This window comes from Lepidochelys olivacea (assembly GCF_965140295.1).
Source record: "Lepidochelys olivacea isolate rLepOli2 genome assembly, chromosome: 10".
Taxonomy (NCBI): domain Eukaryota; kingdom Metazoa; phylum Chordata; order Testudines; family Cheloniidae; genus Lepidochelys; species Lepidochelys olivacea.
In genome coordinates, this window is record NC_140420.1 from 58,829,836 (window position 1) to 58,854,321 (window position 24,486).

Sequence of the window (24,486 nt, forward strand, 5' to 3'; positions counted from 1 at the left end):
GGTGTTACTGATTTGTATTATAAGTGCAAGTTATTCTTAGAGTTCATAAATTTCATTTTCTGACAGCCTTGTATTTTACTATATGATGTCACAAGCTATAACAGCACAATATATCAATATACAAGGCAGAGGAGAAAGCTGCCACAGCTGTAAACCCTGCATATAGCTCTGTACAGTGAGCAATTACATATGTGTCATACACTTGCTTTTCCTGTATTCTTCTCTTCTCCAAAAGACATGGACCAGCTATGTCTGTCCTCCCATTTTGTTATGATGACTCTCCAAAAAGTGGTGTGATATGACACAAGCAGATGAATCTAACAGAATATATGTTTTTGAATACAGTAGTCCAAAGCAAACTAGTTAGAGGTAGATACAACCTTTTTCACTGTGCTTGTATGGTGACTTGGCAAGGTGAGTGTTTATGGTTTTGTATATTTTCTTAAAATGTTCATTGAAAATGGAGATATGCTGGTTGGAAAACTGTTCCCAGAGAATAGTTCTCAGTAGTTCACAGTCAAGCTGGAAGGGGCATGTTGAGTGGGGTCCAGCAGGGATCAGTTCTGGGTCTGGTTCTGTTCAATATCTTCATTAATGGTTTAGATAGTGGTATATAGAGTACACTTATAAAGTTTGCGGATGGTACCAAGCTGGGAGGGGTTGCAAGTGCTTTGGAGGATAGGATTAAAATTCAAAATGATCTAGACAAACTGGAGAAATGGTCTGAAGTAAACAGGATGAAATTCAATAAGTACAAATGCAAAGTACTCCATTTAGGAAGGAATAATCAGTTGCACACAGACAAAATGGGAAATGACTGCCTAGGAAGAGTACTGCGGAAAGGGACCTGGGGGGTCATAGTGGATCACAAACTAAATAGTCAACAGTGTAATATAGTTGCCAAAAAAAAAAAAAAGCAGCAAACATCATTCTGGGCTGTATTAGCAGGAGTGTTGTAAGCAAGACACAAGAAATAATTCTTCTGCTCTGCTCCGCACTGATTAGGCCTCAATTGGAGTATGGTGTCCAGTTCTGGGTACCACATTTCAGGAAAGATGTTGACAAATTTTGAAGTCCTGAGAAGATCAACAAAAATTATTAAAGGTCTTGAAAACATGACCTATGGGGAAAGATTGAAAAAACTGGGTTTGTTTAGTCTGGAAAAGAGAAGACTGAGGGGGGACATAACAGTTTTCAAGTACTTAAAAGCTTTTTACAAGGAGGAGGGAGATAACCTCTGAGGATAGGACAAGAAGCAATGAGCTTAAATTGCAGCAAGGGCAGTTTAGGTTGGACATTAGGAAAAACTTCCTGACTGTCAGGGTGGTTAAGCACTGGAATAAATTGCCCAGGGACGTTGTGGAATCTCCGTCATTCGAGATTTTTAAGAGCAGGTTAGACAAACACCTGTCAGGGATGCTCTAGGTAGTACTTAGTCCTGCCTTGAGTGCAGGGGACTGGACTAAATGAGCTCTTGAGGTCCCTTCCAGTCCTATGATTCTATGCAGCTCCTCAGGTAAATGGTATCATCAATGTCCAGTCAACAATCCAAATTCAAATAAAGCTTTTGTCTGATCAGATGATTTTCTACCTTTTTGCTGCCATGTGCTGGGCCTCTGATTTTTACTGGCATATTATGTCAAGGAGGGGGAGTAACAGACCTGCCCTCTGGAAATTGGGAGAAGGCTTCTGGCCACGTTATTTTCAAAACCACCTCTGTTTGTCATTTGTTGGAGTGGCTGGCCATAAAAAGAGTTCTGCACTCCCCAGTGTAGATACTTCGGAGAAAATGTTGTGGATTTAGAGGATGGATTGACGTTAAATAGGGAACAATAATATCCTAAAATGAGTGAATAGAGCTGATAACCGACTTTTGAAACATGGCTTTTGAACATGAAGTCTCTTTATTCACAATCACCACCAACAGCCATATAAAAATTAGAGATTGCATTGAGCTAATTTGACACATTCAATTTACATTGATAAAACAGGAAACTGGATTTTCAAAGTGAGGACTTGATAATGATACTAACTAGCATAAGCTAAATAGTGTGGAAGTAGAATACATCTAACCATCTTCATTCAAGAGAGAGAGCACGCTGTCTGGATTTGAACTCAGTCTGGATCTCAGAGCTCAGTGCAGTTTGAAACTAGGGTCTGGCTTTGGACCTATTTTTAATTTTAATGACTGTTTTTGTGAGATGACTTGAAGCTACCAAAACAAAAAATTGCTCCCTCTTAGAGGATGAAATTCATCCTGTACAGAGTGCCCACACGAGGCCTGTACAGAGTGCCCACACGAGGCCTGTACAGAGTGCCCACACGAGGCCTCTTAAGAACGTAAGTAGTGCATAGGACTTTTCTGCATTGCGTAAGCGTTGTGCTGCTGGCCCTCTGCGCAAGGATGAAATTCACCCAGAGAACACAGCAAGAGACATTTGGATGAATAATCTAGTTTCGGTTTTAAATAGATTCCATTAAGATTAATCAAAGGGTTTGAAAACCTACTTGGAGCATTATGGCTATGAAGAAGCTGAGCAAAAGTATCAATATTGTCTTTTTGGACTAAAGCTCAAGACAGAGATTTCTCACCTTTTGTCAACATGTTATCTTTTCTCAATCCTCACCACTTGCATATCCTTTCACAGCTGTCCAGTTAATATCCAGATACAAAATTAGGTACAAACCACTTCAATTAACTTTCGGGCAATTCTGATATTTTTCCTAACGCATAATCTTTTCAGCACATGCCTTTTTTTAATAAATGGCTGTAATGAGTGAAATCGTTTCTTTACATGATAATGCAGCACTGGACCACTTAACTATCTCTGTGCAGGCAGTTTTGTGACACAGTGCCTCATCCATTAATGGTTAATTAGATCACTTGACTTATGGATTGTATGGATTGAATTAGCAGGTCAGTGTATCATCCCATTACAATTTCATCGAGGAGAAAACTTGACCTGAAAACCACAGAAAAAAAGACAGCAATTTTTTCCCTGAAGCAAGTAAGTAATTTAAGTCCCAGATTTTGAAATAATCTGCTTCAGGGGAAGAAATTCTTTTTGGACTTTGTTTTCTGTGCAGGTCACATGTAACTTATGAAGTGTGTACTTTAATTGAGGCACAGTTTTTGCAGAATGGCCTATACAGTCATTCTGCTTTAAATCCGAACAGGGTGCTGATCGCAAATTCTTTCTTCTTTCTCCATATTGGTAAGTTCATATTTCTCATACATATCCGTGTCTTCTTCCAGCTGTGTATCTGAATGGTGAATTTCAATAAAAATAATATAGGTAACAGCTCCAATTACTCCTCCCATCATAGGTGCAACCGTAGGAACCCACCACCAGTTATTTCCAGCCCTGTAAGAAAGAAAAACAGAATTATGGTTCACTGTGTTGCTAATATTGTATCTATTGTTTGGCAGCTGAGTTATAAACACTGTATGGTGGTATTGACTTTACTGCAATATTTTGTATAGCTAGAATGCCTATCACAGTGAGGTTTTTGTATCATATCTTGTGGTAAATGTTTACTTTGACCTAATGTTTCTGTAGATTGGTGACAACCATTATCTTCCTGCGCACACTCTGGTTGAAATATACTAACAACCGCCTGGGCCATAGGTCGATTACTGTATATGTTCTTTAGAAAATAGGCTTCCTAACTACCAGACCCTTAGCAGATGGGGAATTTGGGAAAGCTGAAATTTGTTGGCTTGTAGTGAAATTAAATGACACACATTTTGTGCACTACATTGTCAGATTATGAACACACATTAATGGGCAGCTGGAAACATCAAGTGTGATGATTGCACAGGTATGTCTCAATTTTTCTGCTTACATGAGGAATGATTTGCAGGATCAGGCCCTATATTCACATAGTATATAATATTTTGCTTGAGAAGCGTAGTATGTTATGGGTGTCTTGAAAAGTATAGTTTAAAATACTAAAGTGTAAAGTATATTATGCTTGACTAGAGTGGTCAAGATTCAAGTTTCGTAAGGAAGTTTATTATCTCTGTTTTAAGGTGTGAGGTTTTCTTTCAGTAATAGTTAAAAAAGACGCTGGCCTAAAACTGAGCCGTATTATAATTGCAGTACCCTGATGGAAACCCTTGTAGAATCTAAGGGTGAAATTTTGGTTCCATTAAAGTCAATGGAAATTTTGCCATTGATTTCAATGGGGCTGGGTCTATGGGTAATACAGGAAGCTACTATATGTGTGTATCCTAGACATATTCACTTAACAGCAGCAGTTAATTCTGAGCACTGGTCCCGGAGCTCTGATGATATACTCAACTCTGCTGGTATAATGAGCTGTTTTGGCTCAATAACATGATATATCAATTGAAGATGTGATTCTCAAGGAGAAAAGAGTCACTTACATTTAATGCATACTGGAAATGAAGAGGGAACGTATTTTCCCCAAATACAAAAAGATAAATTAATTTGAGAAAGGATTTTATTGGAAGACGATTCTAGGAGATTACTACAAACAATGGCAAATCTAATTTTAAAATTATATAAATAATTGCTCAGTGCATGACAGCATAATTTTATGTGGAAGTGAATTTATGTTTAGCCACAGTACAAGTACAGTGGTATTTGTTGCAGTCTTCACAATGTCCATTTCATGAAATTATTCTTCCTTTACTCAGTCTTTATGCCATAGTCTGGAGTTCCTCCTTTGGAGTTGTTAAGATCTTGCTAGAGGGTACAAAATAGTCCTTGACATTGTCCCACTGAGTTTTGGCTCCATTCATTGCTCAGACTTGAATGGCCGTCTGGGCTCTGGATTGCTGTGACAAGGTGTACTCAGTAGTCTTTGTGCCGTTGATCTACACATGCAAAACTCCAACTGTGTCTTGCATGTGTGTGCATGTCGCTGTTCCAAACAAAGCCAGTGAAGATGGGACCCTGGTGCTCTCTATTTTATCTTCTCTAAATTATGGCCCTTACTTGCACTGGACAACTGAAGTTCTGGCATTTTCCCTCCTGCTAGGAGGGTGCAAGAGCAGTTGCCCTGGAGCTGATGCCAAAACTAAACGGAGATCAGGACATGCTTGACTTGTGAGTTGCCATTACCTTCTGTCATCCTCCACTGAAACAGAGACAAGTACTCTGTGACATCCCTTAGCTCCATTGATGCACATTTAGTTCTCCTATTGCCCAGCATACAGCTGTGCTGCCAGGTCAGAAGGAAATCATCCAATTATGTCTTTGTGATGATAAAGTATTTTCTCTACCATTACTACTAAAGGGACACATTCTGTCCACTTTATTCATGCAACTGAAGACTAAGGGAGCTTGCAGGTAGTTACCTCTGCTGCAGCTCAGGGCAAAAGAGAACACAGTGGATGCAGAGCTGACAAAGCTGATGCCTATGCTTTCTTTTCTGCAGCCTCTGGCTCAGGGAGCATGGTATAGGTGAGGAGCAGGAGTGGCTGAAATACACTGCACTCTGGTCATCTCCAGCTGGTTCGTGGTCCTTTGGGGAGCTGTAATTAGCTCAGTAATAGCTCCACACTTTGCTACACCCAAAACTGGGCAAAGCAGAAAATCTGCTGGAAGCGGAGGCCAGTACATCCTTTGGCCCGCGCCGCTTCCAGCAGCTCTCATTGGCCTAGAGCAATGAACCGCGGCCACTAGGAGCTGCGATCGGCCGAACCTGTGGACGGAGCAGGTACACAAATTGGCCCGGCCCGCCAGGGGCTTTCCCCGCATAAGTGGCGGAACAAGTTTGGGAATCACTGCCTTATGTAGTTCCTCTGGACTTCTCCAGAACAGAACTGGTTTTAGTTAATGCTGTTTGGTAATTGCATCATTCAAACCAGACATGTCAACAGAGATGTGTGTAGGCAGTAGATATCTGAGTGCTACCTATAACCTTTAAATAGGAGAAGTTGATAGATGATAAATCCCTAAAGCTTCAGTATGGAAATATCAGGACTGATCTCTTGCAGCTAGCCACCAGAGGGCACTATTACTACACAATATAACTAAAAAAAAACCCCAACACAAAGGAATTCTGATCTGAAGAGGGCACTGGGTGGCTTGAAAGCTTGTCTCTCTCTCCAACAGAAGTTGATCCAATAAAAGACATTGCCTCACCCACCTTGTCTCTCTAAAGGAATTCAGAGGCAGTTTCAGGGGAGTCTAAATACACTGCAGATGTAATATTGAAAGGAACAGTACTGGCCGCACAGCTCATACAGAACTTTCAGTCTGCTAGTCAGTGAAATGCTAATATCTCTAAAGGAAACACTGCGTGCTTACCTAGCCTTTCGGAATCATCGTGGGCCCTGGTTAAAAAGGAAGGTATGATAAACACAGGGGGGGGGGGAAAATTCCACTGCTGCTAGATAGTTTCAGATATTGTAGCAAAATACTCATCTGTAGCAATGTCGCTCATCACCTCTTCACATTTTGTTAACCTGCCAGCTAATCAACTGCAAGGTTGAGCATTTGTATCTGAATCTCTGCCCCCCCTCCCCCACTGTAACCAGAACTGTTAGTGGAAACCATGTTTAAGCATGGCTGTTAAGCATTATTGCCCTGTTCAGAGGGATAAACTTGAAAACTTTGGCTTTCTGTTGAGACAGTAGACTTCAATAGGACCTACTTGTCTGAGTAAGTTATCCAAACTGTACTACAGACAACCCTCTCTGTCCCCCTCTGAAATATACAGAATGGTTTGACAACACATTTCTAACATGGGTTAGGCAAAACCAAATCTGTCCACAATGATTATAGAAATCCTGCCACTGACCTGCTTACAATATTATTCAAACTTCAGCATATTCAAGACCTTATCTGTAGTCTGCAACCAACATACTGTACCTAAGTTTTAGCCCAGTTATGTAACACTCTATGTAACTTTCTGTACTCCAACTTGGAACTATGTTGTAAATGGGTAAGGGAACAAGCATGTTGTAACTGGTTCCCCAGTTACAGCTGTAGGGTAAATGAGGACAGAGAGGAAGATGTCCTACTTAATTTATATGTCTCTAAAACTGCTCAGATTATTTTTTCTTGTGGTTTCAAAGATCTGCTGCCAGACATTCTGTGCTCTCCCTTTTAAATGCTCAATATGATCTTTTCAGTGTGGATATATTTCCCACCTGACTATAAATCCCAAGCAACACTAGCAGAAATGATCTGAAACAGGTAACGAATGCATTTTCTTCTCAGCATAGTTTTCCTGTAGATTTTAAAATATAAATGTGTATGACACCTCATATGAGGAGAGGGGAGTTCCTAGGGAGTCTATGATTAGATTACTGTATGACAAGGCTTCCCAACCTTCTCCAGCAAAATTGCCTATTTATAATGAAAGTTTTTTTCCCGGATATGAAATCTTACATTGCATGTGCTCCATTTTTTAGAAGGCAGTATTGTCCAGTGGATAGAGCACTGGCCTGGAACTCAGGAGACCTGGAATCTATTCCCAGCTCTGCCACTGGCCTGTTGCGTGACCCTGGGCAAGTCATTTCACAGGCACTCTGTGCCTCAGTTTCCCTGTCTGGAAAATGGGGTAATGATACTGGCCTCTTTTTATAAATATTTTGAGATCTATGGATAGAAAACTTGCTACATAAGAGCTGTGTAGTAGTATTAAATGTCTTTGTATGGACTATTAGGTGCTCTGGATATTTATCCTGTAGATATCTACGGGCTTTAAGCAGTTGTGGTGAGTACTTGGGATTCCTACCTGTAAATAATTAGCTATACAAAACTAACCAACCAGAGGAGCCTGCTCCTGAAGAAACATTTGAAAACAGTGCTGTTTGTGTATGTACAAAAGAGGCACCTGGATACAACTGGTTACAGGTGAGCTTTGCTTTTGGTATGTGCACATGGCTAACTGTGTGCCTAGCCAGCTCAGTGTGTACAAACCAGGGATTTGAGAGTGCATGCTGAAACATGAAACTAAGGAGGCATCACACAACCTAAAAATCAGGCCTTTAGATTTTTCATATTTCTGCAATTACATGCATTCAACTTTCAAATAACAGTCCAAATCAGCCTGATCTATTTATGTTGTTTTCAGCATTATTGCTGCCAGGTTGGTCCCAGGATATTAGAGAGCCAAGGTAGGAGAGATAATAGCTGTTATTGGACCAACTTCTGTGAAAGAGACAAGCTTCCGAGCTTACACAGAGTTTTTCTTACCTTTCCCAGACCTGAAGAAGAGCGCTGTGTAAGCTCGGAGACTTGTCTCTTTCACCCCCAGAAGTTGGTCCAATGAAAAACATTACCTCACCCACCTTGTCTGATCTAGCTATGGCTTTTAGTGCACCTATCACTGTACTAATTGCTGACTCTCTACAGCAGTTTTTGTTCTTTATGAAAACTGTCGTGAGAGAAGAAAGCATTTCCTTTATGCTATTTGCAGTGTTATCTGAGACCCCATACTATTTTAGGAGAGTCTGTCTGAAACTGTACCTGGTCTTTGAGGAAATGCAAGTTTTATTTTCTAGATGTGCCGAAAATCTCATTAAGGCAAGGTACTTTATCACATGTCAAACTTCAAGTACATGAATAGACTTCACTGGGATTATTTCATATGCAGGTGAGTATGGTATGTGCTGAAGTACCAGGCTTGATCAGGGTCTTAATCATTCAGCAGAACACTTAACAGGGATATATTCACATCCCACTGATGCAAGAATTACTTACGTGAATACTTCAAAACCCCATCCTGCTATAGCTGTGAAAATCCTTGGACTTAGGTCCCTCGCTGGGTTCATGGCACAGCCACTGTTCATTCCCAAAGAACAAGTGAGCAGAAGGATAAGAAGTCCAACTGCAATTGGTTCCAAGCCCTTTGGTACGCCCATATTTTTGGTGTCAAAAATAGCAAAGACAATCAGAACAAGAAGAGCTGTTGACATCACCTGTCCAATGAAAAGAAAATATATTGAATAAATATATATATAAGCTCTAAATAAAGAGGGGGCCTTCTGGATCAGAATCTGAACTTCCCCCAAATTTGGTGAAGTTTGGATTTGATGATCAGATTCATTCCACTACGGAGAGAGGACAGAGCAGCCCAGTTGTGATCCCACTGTCCCTATAGTTCAAGGTGATAGGAATACGGTCTGGTTTGTCCCTTATTAGCAGTAAGCATCCAAAATAAAAAAAATCCAACTCCACCCAAATGTTCATCATTTGCAAACACATAATAGAAAGGTGCCCGAGCAATAATAGATAAAAAAATACTGAAAAATGCAAGCAGAGAAATGCAATGTAAACTGAAGCTGCTGGTACCTGGTAGATCACATTCCTTTATGCAATGATTTTGCCCGCACAAAACTAATTGCTTCATATTTCTGCTTTGCTCAGAGTCCCTGTTGCACATTTTGATAATCAGTCAAAGTGACTATTTAAACACAACATCCATGCATATTAAAAATGTTGCTACAGAACCATTTGCTGATGATGGGCTTAATCCTGCAGACTCTGTACAGGCAAAACTTGCATTAGTCAGCCCAGTGTGCTTACCTGGAAATGTATCCAGGGTTGCTTTACTTGCTGTCTAGGATGCTTCTGAAGAAGAAAAATCACCTTTCCCACCCACTGAGTACTTCATACAGTCACAAGTAGCTCTGCTTGATTCTAGTTAACTTTATGTAAAGTGTGTGTGTGTACATAGACACAAAGGATGAGACTGTCTAAACAGAAAGCAAAGGGCAAATCTTAGAAATGTAGAGAAGGAAGTGGCAAGATTTGTTTACAAGCCTGAACAAGTGGAGCAGGAGAGAGAGAGAGAGAGAAAGAGAGAAGTCCCCCAGTGTCTGAGGACGCATCTACAATCAGGTTTTTGTAGTAATTTAGCTATTTTGGTTAAGAGTGTGATATTTTTTACTGATATCATTAAATTAGTACAACTCCTAATTTGGTAAATTTTATATACCAGTATAAAGGTGACTTATGCAGATACAGCTTACTCCCCTAAATTTACAGTTTAAAAAAAGAGAGTGAGAGAACCTTTATTCTGGTATTACATCCAAAACCTACATTTAAAGAACAATATGTTTACTAAGTTAAGCACTCAAAAGTTTTCAAAAGTTAGGAAATGCCAGAATTTTCATTGCCTGTACAACCTTAATTTGGGCCCTTTGTGCATATGATTTATGACATAATTTTTAATAGAGCTGCATGGAAAAACTTTGACAAAACAGTTTTCTGTGAGAAAAGACAGTTCCGACAAAATCAAAATACGTTGGAAAATTGGGCAATGTCCCCAAATTTTATTTTGGAGAAAAACCTGTGTGGGTGGAGGGGTGGGAGAGTTCTGACAGTGTCAAAACATCCAATGTAGACATTTTTGGAAAGATTTATTTATTTATTTATTTATTTATTTGCTTTGAAATGACTTTTCATTTTGAAATTTTTTGGCATGTCATGTATTTAATATAAAATAAAAATTTACTTTGTTGCAAAATATTGATCAATACACTACAATTTTTTAAAAAAATTCTTTTGCACAGAATTTTGGAATGTTCAGGGTTTGTTCAGATTTGAAATGAAGCCATGTTTTGAAAATTTCAAAATCCTTCACCAAATGGAATTTCCATTCTTTTGATAGCTCTGGTGGATCCTCTCAATTTTTCTTTAATCATCAAAAATTTGTGCGGAGTGGGGTGAAGAGGCATCTATGAGGGAGTTAAAGGTAAGAAATAAATGACTGTGGTTCTAGGGGTAAACTGCTATTTAGCAAGGGATAACATACATGTACCAAATGGGCCAGAACCCCAGCAGGTATAAATTGGTGTACTCCCCTGGAGACAGGGGAGCAGTGCTGATTTGCATCAGCTGAGGATCTGGCTCAATACACTGACAAACATAAAATAGTAGAAGAATTCCAAAGACTGTGTGGATAAGAATAGCTGTTACCTGGGTTTTAACATGGCTCTCACAGCTGGAAAGAGCAATTTTAAAGAGTTTTGCTAGCAATCTAGGGTGACCAGACAGCAAATGTGAAAAATCGGGACGGGGTGGCGGGTAATAGGAACCTATATAAGAAAAAGACCCCAAAATCGGGCCTGTCTCTATAAAATGGGGGCATCTGGTCACCCTATTGCAATCTGAATGAAATTTTCTCTCTGCAAACGGTCATATCTTGTCATTACTATAATGCATAACAAGGAGTGACCAAAATGATAAACTTGGCCACAGTTGTGAGAATTTTAATCGTTGGGTTTTTTTATTGGCCAATTTTATGTTTTTCAACATTTTGTTTCTACAATCAAGACAACAAATGTAACAAGACTAGGTTTTTTTGTTTTTCTCTGTGTACTTACTTGATCTGCAAATCCACTTATCAGGGACAGATGTGGAGCTGGATAGGTTGCAAAAATATGTGCGGTTGCATTAGATCCTGTAACTATAAGCTCTCCACCACTGTAGTTCATGAATGCATCTACAGAAAACATATCCATTGCCTGGTTATGCTTACTTATCAACATTACATACAGTGGGAATTGCACATCACATTCTCATTTGGAAACTATTGAATCCTGTTTTATTTATGGCTGAGGAATGATAAAACCACCTCCACAGTGTCTCATTTCTGCTCCTGTGCATTCAGGCACTGCAGTGCACCTCTTGTCTCTTACGTTCCATCTTTCAAATCCAGGCTCATGTGTTCTTTCTTTCTGATTGCTGCCCCAAACCAGTGCTTGGGAAAGTTTCCTGGTCTTGAAAACATTTATATTGTTCTGCAAAATGTTTCTAGACCTGACATGACATCTTCAGATATCCGATTTCAGCAGCATTCTGATTTTACTGTTGTAAAACCATTCAGGTTACCAGCAGCCAGGGAATAATGCCACATTACTTTTTTCATTATATTATGTTATACAGTTCCTTGCTGGGGTGAAGGAACGCTCCTGAGAGATCTCTGGCCCCAAAAGAGCTTGCATTCCCTGCTCTGTGTGAGGGCTTTACTTCAACCAACTGCCAGAAATTTCTTCTGATACCTGAACATCTGCCAGCGTGGAAAAGGGAGTCACTTCTCTCAGATGTGGCCATTCCCCAGCCAAAGAGCTCAGCTTCCTGGAAGGCCCTGCTTGGTGGCATGGGAGTTGGTGCCTTATTACTCTTAATTTCTCTATCTAATTTAGTGTTTACCAATGTCTTCAGAGTTGCATTCCTTTCCCAAATTATAGTCCCTTCTAAAAGAAGGGCTAAAGCCTAAAAGAAATGGCTCTCTCATTTTCCTAGTCATCCAACGTACTTTTTCTTTTAAATAGCAGACAGAACACGGTTAGTTCTCTCTTATCTTTTTATCTGTACGTAAAGTATTACCACTTCTAGCATTGGTCTTCATGATGGCCAAGATTTTTTTAAAGTGACTTGTGATCGATTCTTGGGTGCTAAACCTGAGACACCTTTTAGGGACCTGATTATCACCATGTGCTAAGCACCCACCCTGTGAAAGTCAGGTCCCTTTAAGGTGTCTCAAGTCAGACATCCAAAACACCCCTCAGTTTTGAAAATCTTGGCTGAGAAGGGAATATCTTATTGTTACACTACAGCTGTAGTATGGTGTTGTGGGGAAAGAAATGAGGAATCCATTATATGTATCAAAATAAGGTATTTTAATGTAAAGCTTTCTGTAATTTGACTTATAAAATTTGAGGTAACAAAATTCTGGTCCTAAAGATCCAGCTTTCCAGATTTTCTGCCTGGATCCTAACCTGGAATGAGCTCTTACTAGAACTGGGTCAAACTTGGGCTGGGCTCCAAGGCCATGGAAACCTGCCTGAATAGTTCCCTTGCTCCACCTTCCTTTTGCTTCAGCCAGTCTGCCACCCTCCACTGCCCATGTGGTGGGGCGGGAGATTCATAACTTTCTGTCTGTGAGTTTGTAGCGTGTTAACTATCTAAAAACAAGTTGCCACCTTGGCACCCTGCCTGACCAGGAAGAAGTGATTGCAGAGCCATTGGCCATTACCTTTTGAAAACTCATGGCGATCGGGAGAGGTCCCGGACAACTGGAAAAAGGCTAATGTAGTGCCCATCTTTAAAAAAGGGAAGGAGGAGGATCCAGGGAACTACAGGCCAGTCAGCATCACCTCAGTCCCTGGAAAAATCATGGAGCAGGTCCTCAAGGAATCAATTTCTGAAGCACTTAGAGGAGAGGAAAGTGATCAGAAACAGTCAGCATGGATTCACCAAGGGCAAGTCATGCCTGACTAATCTAATTGCCTTCTATGATGAGATAACTGGCTCTGTGGATGAGCGGAAAGCAGTGGACATGTTATTCCTTGACTTTAGCAAAGCTTTTGACACAGTCTCCCACAGTATTCTTGCCAGCAAGTTAAAGAAGTATGGGCTGGATGAATGGATGATAAGGTGGTTAGAAAGTTGGCTAGATTGTCTGGCTCAACGGGTAGTGATCAATGGCTCCATGTCTAGTTGGCAGCCGGTATCAAGCGGAGTGCTCCAAGGGTCAGTCCTGGGGCCGGTTTTGTTCAATATCTTCATTAATGATCTGGAGGATGGCGTAGATTGCACCCTCAGCAAGCTTGTAAATGACACTAAACTGGGAGGAGTGGTAGATAAGCTGGAGGGTACAGAGGGCCTTAGACAAATTAGAGGATTGGGCCAAAAGAAATCAATAAGGACAAGTGCAGAGTCCTGAACGTAGGACGGAAGAATCCCATGCACCACTACAGACTAGGGACCAAATGGCCAGGCAGCAGTTCTGCAGAAAAGGACCTAGGGGTTACAGTGGACGAGAAGCTGGGTATGAGTCAACAGTGTGCCCTTGTTGCCAAGAAGGCCAATGGTATTTTGGGATGTATAAGTAGGGGCATTGCCAGCAGATTGAGGGACATGATCGTTCCCCTCTGTTCGACATTGGTGAGGCCTCATCTGGAGTACTGTGTCCAGTTTTGGGCCCCACACTACAAGAAGGATGTGGAAAAATTGGAAAACGTCCAGCAGAGGGCAACAAAAATGATTAGGGGACTGGAACACATGACTTATGAGGAGAGGCTGAGGGAACTAGGATTGTTCAGTCTGCGGAAGAGAAGAATGAGGGGGGATTTGATAGCTGCTTTCAACTACCTGAAAGGGGGTTCCAAAGAGGATGGATTTGGACTGTTCTCAGTGGTAGCAGATGACAGAACGAGGAGTAATGGTCTCAAGTTGCAGTGAGGGAGGTTTAGGTTGGATATTAGGAAAAACTTTTTCACTGGGAGGGTGGTGAAGCACTAGAATGCATTACCTAGGGAGGTGGTGGAATCTTCTTCCTTAGAAGTTTTTAAGGTCAGGCTTGACAAAGCCCTGGTTGGGATGATTTAGTTGTGGATTGGTCCTGCTTTGAACAGGGGATTGGACTAGATGACCTCCTGAGGTCCCTTCCAACCCTGATATTCTGTGATTCTAAGGAAGGGATCACCAGCACCAAGCACCCATGAAAAACAAACAATGAGAAGAAACTGAGCATTGCTTTCTGTGCCACACTCCTGCCTTCAAGTGATGCTATGTGAGCATAGAAATAGTCTCACCTATATCATAATGGAGGTCACTGGTAAGTATTGCTGGCTTTGGCTAGAGCCGGGGAGACCCAAAATGGTTTTAGAAACTTCTCAGAGGTAAGAGTGCCCAGGTTTCTACTTTTTGAAATAAAAGGCCAAGCTAAAGAAAAAAAAACAACTCTGCCATCTACACCCCATGGTTGTTTTTTCTGTTTTAGGTTTGTGTGGAGTTGAGATTAGTTTAACTGTGAATGGCTTTTGGGTTAGCTCTTGACTAGTTTTCCCCCCTCGGGCTCCCTCCTTCTCATTGGTGGATGGTTCCATCACAACTATCTACTAATAAAAAGGGAAAAGAAAACTTTTTAACTGTGCCCTACTTTTGTTTAATTCTGTATATCTTTAAAAATTCCATATGTACATCAGTCAAATTATCACAGAATTCTGTTGTGTGAAGTATCATCTCTCTCTGGGACATCATTGGTGGTGAAAGAAAATAGCACAGGCAAGTGATGTGGGGTAAAATGATAAAAAGCACATAAGTGCCTAAATCACTTTTTTAAAATGAGACTTGGGCTCCTAAGTCACTTTGGTGCTTTGGAAGAGTTTACCTGGCTTCAGGAATTACAAGCAATAGTATAATGGGAGGCGCATATATGGATGTAGGGATTGAATGAGGACTAAAGGAGAGAGATAGTACAGGGCCTAGGGAAATGGGAGAAAAGAGAATTCCTGTAATCCTAGATTCTAGGAGACAGTAGCAGAAAACAAAGAAAAAGAGCATTAATGAAATAAAAACACCCACAGAGATCAACAGAATTAAGGATGGGACCACAGAAGCATGGCGTGAGTCCTTTTAAACAAAAATCAGAGGTTAAAGAAATGACCTAATCCTGGAGGATTTATCTAGCCAGGGAAGCCTATAAATATCCAATCTGACATTTTATTTTTCTATCATACCACAATATGGCCCAGACAGAGTGGGGAGTCAGAAATTCCTGCATTCTAGTCTTGCCTCTAATATGTGACCACTTAACCCCTCTGCCTCAGTTTCCATCTATAAAATAGGGTTAATACCTAGCTCAAAGAGGTGGTATGAGATTTAGTCAGGCGGGACTTCATCTCCTACTCTGAAGTCTCACTGAACACCATTGGTGTTACTCACATAAGGGCTGTTGGATCTGTCCTTTAATATTTCTAAAGTCCTTGGAGGAGGAGGAGCCCTATATACATGCTAAGAATTAAATAAGTAAAAGTCTTTGTGAGAAAAAATATGTTCTTAGAGTATCTAATTTCCCAAGAATGAGTCATTTTTCCTACATTTCAGAACTTTTTCTGTTTTCTGAAATGTAAGTGTTGTCGAACACTTGGGAGGTCAGAGCCTTCCCCCTTAGTTCTTCCTTTCTCTTTTGTGACATAGGCCCCAGTCCCACAATGAACGGTGTGTGGCAGACCTCTGTGCCTGCTTGGAACTCATCAAAGCATTAGGGTCTCAGAGATTTCCTTACTTCTAGCAAGTCCTATAGGTGTGTCTACTATATACTCACCATAATAAATCCCAAAGACAGCGGCTGCTCCAACAAATGCTCCCAGGAATTGTGCTAATATATAAAAAGGTAATTTGGTCCATTTCAACCTTCCCGTTGCACACATGGCTAATGAAACAGCTGGGTTTATGTGACCACCTGAAAAATAAATCACAAAATAATACCGATAATATAGACAACACAGAGAAATAGGAGGAGGTGGAGTGTTTGTAAAAATGTGAGCACTTTTGAACACTAGACTATGTGCCTAGGTTTGCTCGGCAATGGGGTTATTTTGCTACAGCTCACTCTTCTCAGTATTTGTGGGGAGGGCGTCTCATTAGAATGTTATTGACTGTTCATTCTGTTTCCCAAGCATTTATTAAGATTAAGAAGTAATGTTGACTTGGTCATGCTGCTAATCTTGATCTGGATTCTGGGCTACATCTGAGCTGCACTCAGGAGAAGGTGGCATTAAGTCATCTTTATGCTGCCCTCTTTGATCCTGGGGCTGGATGGGAACTGAGCCTTCCCTGGCATTAAGTAAAATCACCTCAGACTGCTCAGGTGTGCTGGCTAGAGGCTATCTGGAATCTAGGGATCACCAGTGAATAGACACACTCTTGCCCCTCACCACACTCCTATGCTGAGTTCAGGAGGGCGTGTGGTCAGGGGGCTGCTGGGGTGACCCTGTGGACGCAGAGGGATCTATTTTTAAATATTTCGGAAATGCTCAGATGCATTTGTGACAGGGACCATGTAAGTACCCAGATATTTAGGAAGGACGAGATTTCTCCAGTAGCTGAGTTTACTGTAACAACTTCATTATCAACATCTGAATCATGTTGTTTGTTATGTCATGTATTATCCACTTCCCTCAACACCTTTTCATCCGCATTGGGGAAAAGTGTTGAATGCCTTTGTAAACCTCATTATTGCTGGATGTGCAGTAGATTCTTAAGAAATGCATATTTCTAGTTACTGTAATAAGTAGACTTCAAGATATCTAAAATATAAATATGATGAATTTGGATTTTGCTACAATGTAGAACATGCCATGTGGTAACTTCCAGGTAAAGCCACATTCAGGGATATATTGAGGTAAGAAACATGATGGCCTTTGTCTTTGATAATATGTATATAAGAAAGTGACCTTTGTCAAAGGATAGCAATGGAGAAAGGGTGTCTCTCTCCTATTTCCATGTTTACTTGCACTGTGTTATCTTCTTGTGAAACATAAGCACCTATGACATGTGAACAGATAAACACAGATAACAAGTAGGATAAAGACATCCCTTGTATCCTTTCCAAAACTGTCACCTAGTGGCATCAATCTGGAATGAATTCTTCTAATTCTTCATCATAGAGCTAATAGATGGATTGGAACTTAACAATCCTTCATGTGGAATTTCATATGTTCTTGTCTTTTCTTTCTTTTTCCTTACTCTATCTGAAAGGAAGAATTTTATTTTCTTTCAACAATCCCCCACCTGTTCTTAGCGAGTACATGCAGGGGAGATGCTTATAACCTGGAAAAGGAGCTCATTAGAAATGGCTGATAAAATTAGATCTGCAATGGGCTAGTCTACTGGGTGGATTTACCACTGACTTGGGAGATTCAAGATTCTTGGTCTTTGAGCCACTTGCTGCTCCTTCAAATGACGAAATAACAGCATTGACAGGCTTTGGAAAGTGTAATTTCCATTCTAATTCAGCCAGAAGGATGGGGAAGCATCAACAGTGAAATGAGGAAAAAGTGTGGGGAGGGGAATTCTCAGGGCATTGACAGGGATGTGGACAGCCCCAGAATGGTGGGGAAAAGGGAAATTCCCTTAAAATGGCATCTAGAAGAAAGCTCAGATTATCCAGACCTTTAACCATATGATACAGGGAGTTAGAATTTCCTAAAGTACCAATGCGAAGGATGTCAGCAGCACTTAGCCATGGGAATGCAGGATTCCAGTGAGCCATAGGGTTTATTAATGAGGCTATGTGGAGGCAGATATTCTACTACATATACAAATCATTAGATGTTGGGTTGTCGCATCCTATTGACACATCTGGTCTTTCCTAGAGAAAGTTTGCTGCATACAGAATCCCTTCTCAAAGAAAAAGCTTTGCAACCTTGCCACAGTCGAGCCCCATATATTTTAGACAGGTTCAGATGAATATCCTTTAAAGGTACAAAAAGTGAGATGTGCTTTCCAGATTATTTTCATAGTGCTGCATTGGAAGACCTAACTGAACCCTATCCACATCACAAGGAACAGCCGTAGTTAATCCTTGCTCAGATTAGAACAGCATTCCGACATATTGTACTATCAAATTAAGCTGGTGTGGTACTATTGACTTATCTGTCTGAGTGGAGGTAATGAGATCTGGCTGTTTCACAATACACTGAACCGCTTCTTGGTATGAACCTAGAAACATCCTCTCAGTCAGTTATCTCAATGTATTGTCTGCGTAAAAACACACTAGAGAGGAGAAAACAAACAGCCACAGCAATTCCTTCCAAGGCAACTAGATTTACATGCTTATTGCTAGGCTGAACTGCCCCTCTTTATCAGTGGTCACAGTTTCCTCAACCGAAACTAGAGGGCAAGGGAACCCTTTAACTTTAACCATGGCAGTCTCCTCTTCACTGGCAATTAATTTTGCTTATAGACAAAAAATCCAAGCTTCCCTTTTAGGGGCGAGAGCTAACTCAGAATAAACACTCGAGCTGAAAGCAGGTATACAAACGCTCCCAGGATCAATTTGGTCAGAGCTGAATGGGAAGGTATAAATGTGCTGCATGTTGGTACTGTACTGAGTTACCTCAAAGGTAGACAGCGAAACAAAGGGAAAGTCTCTCAGTACAAGAAGAGAATTATTATTTTATTGATTTCTGTCATGCCTGATTCTTAAAAGTGACCAAACTGACATTATTTTACAAATCTTGGGGGTGGGAGGAGGAGGTAGACACTTTACTGACGTGAGACCTAGATCTGTAGTCTGGCTCGGCTCCCCGTGCTGCAGACATGGGGAAGGGGATGGCAAAGGTATCTGTATGTCACTTTTATACATCCCTGATCGTAGGGCTGGCTAGTGGTACAAGTTAGAGCAACTTCAGGGTCACTCTAACTTGTGCCCAGCTGGGAATCATTGTAGTAGCTGGGCATCGCTAGACTCTATCAGCTTTTCCTGGCCATTACCCTAACATGGCTCCTGTGCTATCCAGGGAGCCCTCTCTGTTGAGGAAACCTCAGGGCAATGGCTTGGCTGTTTTCTGACCTGGTGCAAAGCACTTATTGTAAGTACCAGGTTTCTGAGGGGCCTTAGTGTTATGTGTTTAGGTTCAGAATGGAAACTGGTGGCTGAATTTATTAAATACTGAAAAAGGAAAGTGTGGGGAGGGATGGGGTTAATGGAAGATCTGATCTACGCTCTGCTATAATGGTGCAGACAGCAACCTGAAGTTGCTAAATGTGTATCTGATAAGAATACCATGAAACTAGACTATATATAAATCTGTGAAAGCTGTGGTATGCATGCTTCACACAAAAAAAAAAAAAAAAAAAAAAAAAAGACTTACCAGACACGCCCCCGGATACATACACTGCCATGGTGACTGCCATTGCAAATCCAACGGCTACTGTTATAGTCCCGCCCATGGCCCCTCGGCTAAGGACGTCTTGGGCAACACACCCACATCCGAGTGCCTGTAGTTCATAAGGGAAAGATAAAACATGAGCATGCTGGCGCCAAGTGGTAAATGAGATCTTCCTGGAGAGTTGTAACTCCTGCGTGCTGCCTTAATGGCAAGGGAAGCATGTTGGTGAAGAATTGCAAGTGTTTGAAATCAATGGCATGTGGACAACCAGTACTTCAATTGTGCTGGGCATTGGTTTTGCATCTCCCTCAATTCAGTGGCAGAAAGCATGGCTTGTTGTGGGTAGGAATTTTATCTACCAATGTCCTAGATTATAACAGAGAAGGATCTGGTATTCATGGAATAAAAGTGAATGTCTAGGTTGGAAGACAAAGTGCTATGACAATGTTACATTTCTCTTCTTGCTTCACTAAAAGGCAGCAAACCCAGCTCTTGCCTCCTAGGTCAACTTATGTTGCATATACATAGTATTTTATATGGTCTCTCCCATGAAAATGCTTTTGAACTCTGTTGGTGAAATTCAGCCCAGTGCGGAGCCTGCACAAGAGCCTTTGGGCTGAGTGTCACTGGAAAGGAACACACCTTCGAGTGCACCACCCTCACAAAATTCAGCTTGATTTATTGTGTAAAACATGTTCAAGTTTATATTTTGATTTTGACTTTTCTTTCAGACTAAATCCTTTTAATGCTGCCCTTTCTGAAGACCACCTCCCAAAACAAACAAGTCCACTCCAGTGGATGGGTGCTGATTGGGGAAGATCATTCTGTCTGGGAAGATTTCAGTTCCAATCGGTTATTATAAACAATGAGAAAATGATGATAAAAATTGTGAAATATATCGCAACAGTTTCATAGCATGTCACTTCATTTTGAAACTCTGGATTACGCTGTTCAACCAGCAGGTAAAAGAGGAATCTCTGGAGATTTTATCGTGTGCTTATGTAATGCTGTCTTGAGATCAGACAACACTCTGTGTGAATGTGAATTGCTAGAATATCATGTAAAACTATTTAAAATGCCAGGTGTCCATAAAATGGACAGGACAGTATAGAGAAGAGGTTGGAATGATTGGAAAGATCCAGCGTTACATAAATGAAGGTCAGAAACAAGAATGAAAGACCAGGACTAATTACATTGTGGGCCTAGGTTGGAAGGAGACAAGCTGGAGAAAGTTCTGGAGAAATCAGCCAAATAGATCTACCTGTTTGCTGTTTCCCTGTGCAAACAGCCTGAAAAATAAATAGTTATACATGTTCACTAATGAGTGCCTCTTTCCTTTAACACCTATGCCTACCCTTTCAAAAGTGCTCAGCACCCAACTGCTCCTATTGAGAGCAAAGGGGAGTTGCTCTGTACTGAGCGGTTTGAAAATCTGCCCACTTGTGAATATTTTATCTTAGCCCTGTTCTTGGATGTGTGGGCAAGCGGAAGCCCTCACATGAGTGCTTCATTGTCTCTGCATTCTCCACATGGCACCTCATTAAAATGAGGGTTCTCCAACAGTTCACATGGGGGCATTCTCACTAGGTTAACAAATTTACATTTTACGCTGGTTCTCATCAAGATCCCAGTTCAGCAAAGCACTTAGAGTGATTAAGTCCATCCTGAGTCAGCAAAGAACTAAGCTTATGCTTAACTTTAAGCACATGCTCAAGCCCCACATTAAACCAATAGGGAAGATTGTGAATGTCACAAAAGGCAGTTAGGCACCCAGCTCTCACCGCAAGTCAGTTTGTGCCTTTGAAAATCTCCCTTTAAGCACATTCCTAAATGTAAACACACACTTCAGTGCTATGCTGACTAGGGATCCACAGCTGAACTGGGGCCCAGGGCCCTAGAATGGGTGGTTATCAACAGCCTGAGCACTTCCATTTCACAGCATGTTCATCTGTATCTAGAGGCTAGGGCTCACTGGATAGTAGCGCCTCAGGAGCCAGAGCACAGTCTGACTCACTCCTTGTTAGGGTGTGACTGGGATTATCTTGAACAATGTTAATTACAGGTTTCAGAGTAGCAGCCATGTTAGTCTGTATTCGCAAAAAGAAAAGGAGTACTTGTGGCACCTTAGAGACTAACCAATTTATTTGAGCATAAGCTTTTGTGAGCTATAGCTCACTTCATCGGATGCATTCAGTGGAAAATACAGTGAATGCATCCAATGAAGTGAACTGTAGCTCACGAAAGCTTATGCTCAAATAAATTGGTTAGTCTCTAAGGTGCCACAAGTCCTCCTTTTCTTAATGTTAATTATGTTGGTGATTCATATTCATGTGCATATTCATTTTCTACCTGTCCATGTGTATGGGATTCTAATTTTTCTTGCGCCTCATGAATGATCACTTTCTTATCTTTACTTAAAAGTGATGCCAAATTAGCTCGTGCTAATCACCTCTCTTCAATCACTGGTGTAATGTTATTGGGAGCCACCAGATGGCTGCGTTGCAGATGGTCTTGCTAACTCTCTGTCTGAATGTAAATACATTTGTTCTTAGAGAAGTGCATATTGTGAGTGTGATGCAGATTCTTTGCAGAAGCTAAGCAGAGCAGCAGTAAAAGCCTATTTTGCCTTAGGCCTACTCTAAACTACAAAAGGTTTGTTCGTGTAGCTATCAGGCAAAGCCTCCCAGTGTAGATGCAGTTTATACCAGCAAAAAAAGTGCTTCTTCCAGCATATACTGTACAGGTTCCCCAAGTGTAATCTCAGTTATCCTGGTATAACTGCATCTACACTCGGGCTTTTGCTAGTTGCCAAAAAAATCACCCCCCGACATTACTATACCAGCAAAAAGCCTTTGGCCGGGCCGGTCTGTCTCCGACTGCATCATCTACGCAGGGGCAGATGTTGCTTACAAGTTATAGGTCGCTCACAAGCAAACAAAGCATTATGTGGTGCCAGAGCATTAGAGTTGCCAGGATACTTTTTATAGATGGGGTTACTGTGTTGGAAAGCAGTAGCGTAGGCTATAGCATTGTATCTTGTGAAGCAGACCGACCAATTCCATGCTTCAGTCTGCTTTATGCTATGCTAGGAGTGGAACACTTCTGTAATGTATATTCTCTCTTAATGATTAGACACGCACAACAAAAACCAAAACAAAAGGCATTTTAATTGTTTTTAAATCTGACTAGTTTTATTGTCTTTAGCTACAACCTGGGTCGTCCAGGCTCGTATGTTGGCGTTTCTTTAATCTGGCAAGAACTGATATGCCTGAACTGAAGCAACTCGAGACTTAGACCACAAGACTGGGGTAGTGGAATAGTTGATGGGACCAGAGCTGGTAGAGGATGAGTAAAGCATTGTGCTCTGCAGCTACCTCATTCTTCAGACTTTGGAGAGGGGATATCTGAGAAATTGCACCAGGCAAGACCTAGTGAATGACACAGCTTGGAAGTGTAACAAAAAGTTCCCAATATTGCTATGGTGCCTATGTGCCTTTCTGCAGGTACGGTTTGCGCTCAGTCAGTTGGTATCCCTCAAGTGAATGGCTGGGCACAGGTTTTGCAGGCTCAGAAAAGAGACCACCTTCTTGAAAATGTGACCCAGCCTGTGTGTGAGAGAGACAGCTGGGGTGGGGAAGGAGATGGGGGAGGGAGGGCAGGGAGTGCTAACTGCTATCTTTTCTAAATACGTAGCCATGCCCTGGGCCAAGCTTTCAGCTCTAGCCCCTCTGGTTTTGTGCTTGCAACTAACGGCACCCACAGAAGCAAGCACACAAACTGAAATTAGCACGTGCAGCCCAGGCAGTCAATACCTTGCCCAGTGTGTATGTGTAATGCTTGCCCATGCGCAGTGAATGAGTACTGACTATCATGGGCACAGTCCATTATATGCATACCAGGAGCTCAGCTTGCAGATACCACCTCATAATATTATTACATGAGCAGCAATTTAATATCTTGGTAACCTCCACTAATCTGAGCTGAAACTGGACTAGATCAGCATGTTGTAACTCAATATTTTAAGTTTCTAGGCCAAGTTCAGCCTTCAGTTACACCCATGCAATCTCATTGACTGAAACAATTGAAATCAGTGGGGGTTGCCTGAGTGTAATTGAGGGCAGATACCTTTATCTTATCTTGTGCTTCCAGTTGTCTGCAGCCTCATCTGCTTATATTTACCCCAGTAGCTTCAGGGCTGACTCTTTTTGTCCCAAAACAAACAAGATTATTGTCTTCAATAACATGTAGTTTGGCTGGGTGTGGGGTGGCTGTCTACACATTCTCTGGCAGAAGAGCTCGCGTCTCAGACATTGAAGCCTTTCCTTTGTCTTGGGTAATATGACAAACATCAGGGGAAGGAAAACAATTGGGCTCCTTTAAGCATAATATCCTTGTTACTCCTTGGCAGCTTGTAGAACTTTCCCAGACATTGGCGAGACTGAGAGCATACTGCCTCCATCTGTGTGATAGTCAGGATTTCTGCAAAAATGTATATAATAGCATTTCTGGTATGAAAAAGGGTTTTCTGAAAGGTCCAAGTCCAGAACAATAAGGGATCTATTTTCTATAGAGGCTATAGTGTCTGAGTCCTCTTAAAGTGCAATACTTCAAGTATATATAAGAATGGTATCTCTTTACTCAACAGAGTTGCTGCTTGTGTATTCAGAGTCAGATCTACTTCCTGTAGTGCCAAAACTAAGGTTTCAGAGTAACAGCCGTGTTAGTCTGAATTCGCAAAAAGAAAAGGAGTACTTGTGGCACCTTAGAGACTAACCAATTTATTTGAGCATGAGCTTTCGTGAGCTACAGCTCACTTCATCGGATGCTCATGCTCAAATAAATTGGTTAGTCTCTAAGGTGCCACAAGTCCTCCT

At 41.3% G+C, this 24,486-nt stretch overlaps 1 protein-coding gene across 2 annotated transcripts in view; it reads right to left on the reverse strand.

Annotated features, from left to right (window-relative positions):
• Nucleotides 1-1,915: 1,915 nt before the first annotated feature.
• The window catches only part of AQP9 (aquaporin 9), a 35,362-nt gene continuing 12,791 nt past the window's right edge, over nt 1,916-24,486 (reverse strand). For both annotated transcript variants that reach the window (XM_084641732.1, XM_084641733.1), the window contains exons 2-6: nt 19,595-19,721; nt 16,042-16,179; nt 11,312-11,430; nt 8,685-8,902; nt 1,916-3,365 (exon numbers count right to left, since the gene is read on the reverse strand). In XM_084641732.1, the coding sequence (XP_084497858.1) occupies nt 3,164-3,365; nt 8,685-8,902; nt 11,312-11,430; nt 16,042-16,179; nt 19,595-19,721 (804 nt within the window). In that variant the 3' untranslated portion in view covers nt 1,916-3,163. The remainder of the gene's footprint in view (nt 3,366-8,684; nt 8,903-11,311; nt 11,431-16,041; nt 16,180-19,594; nt 19,722-24,486) is intronic.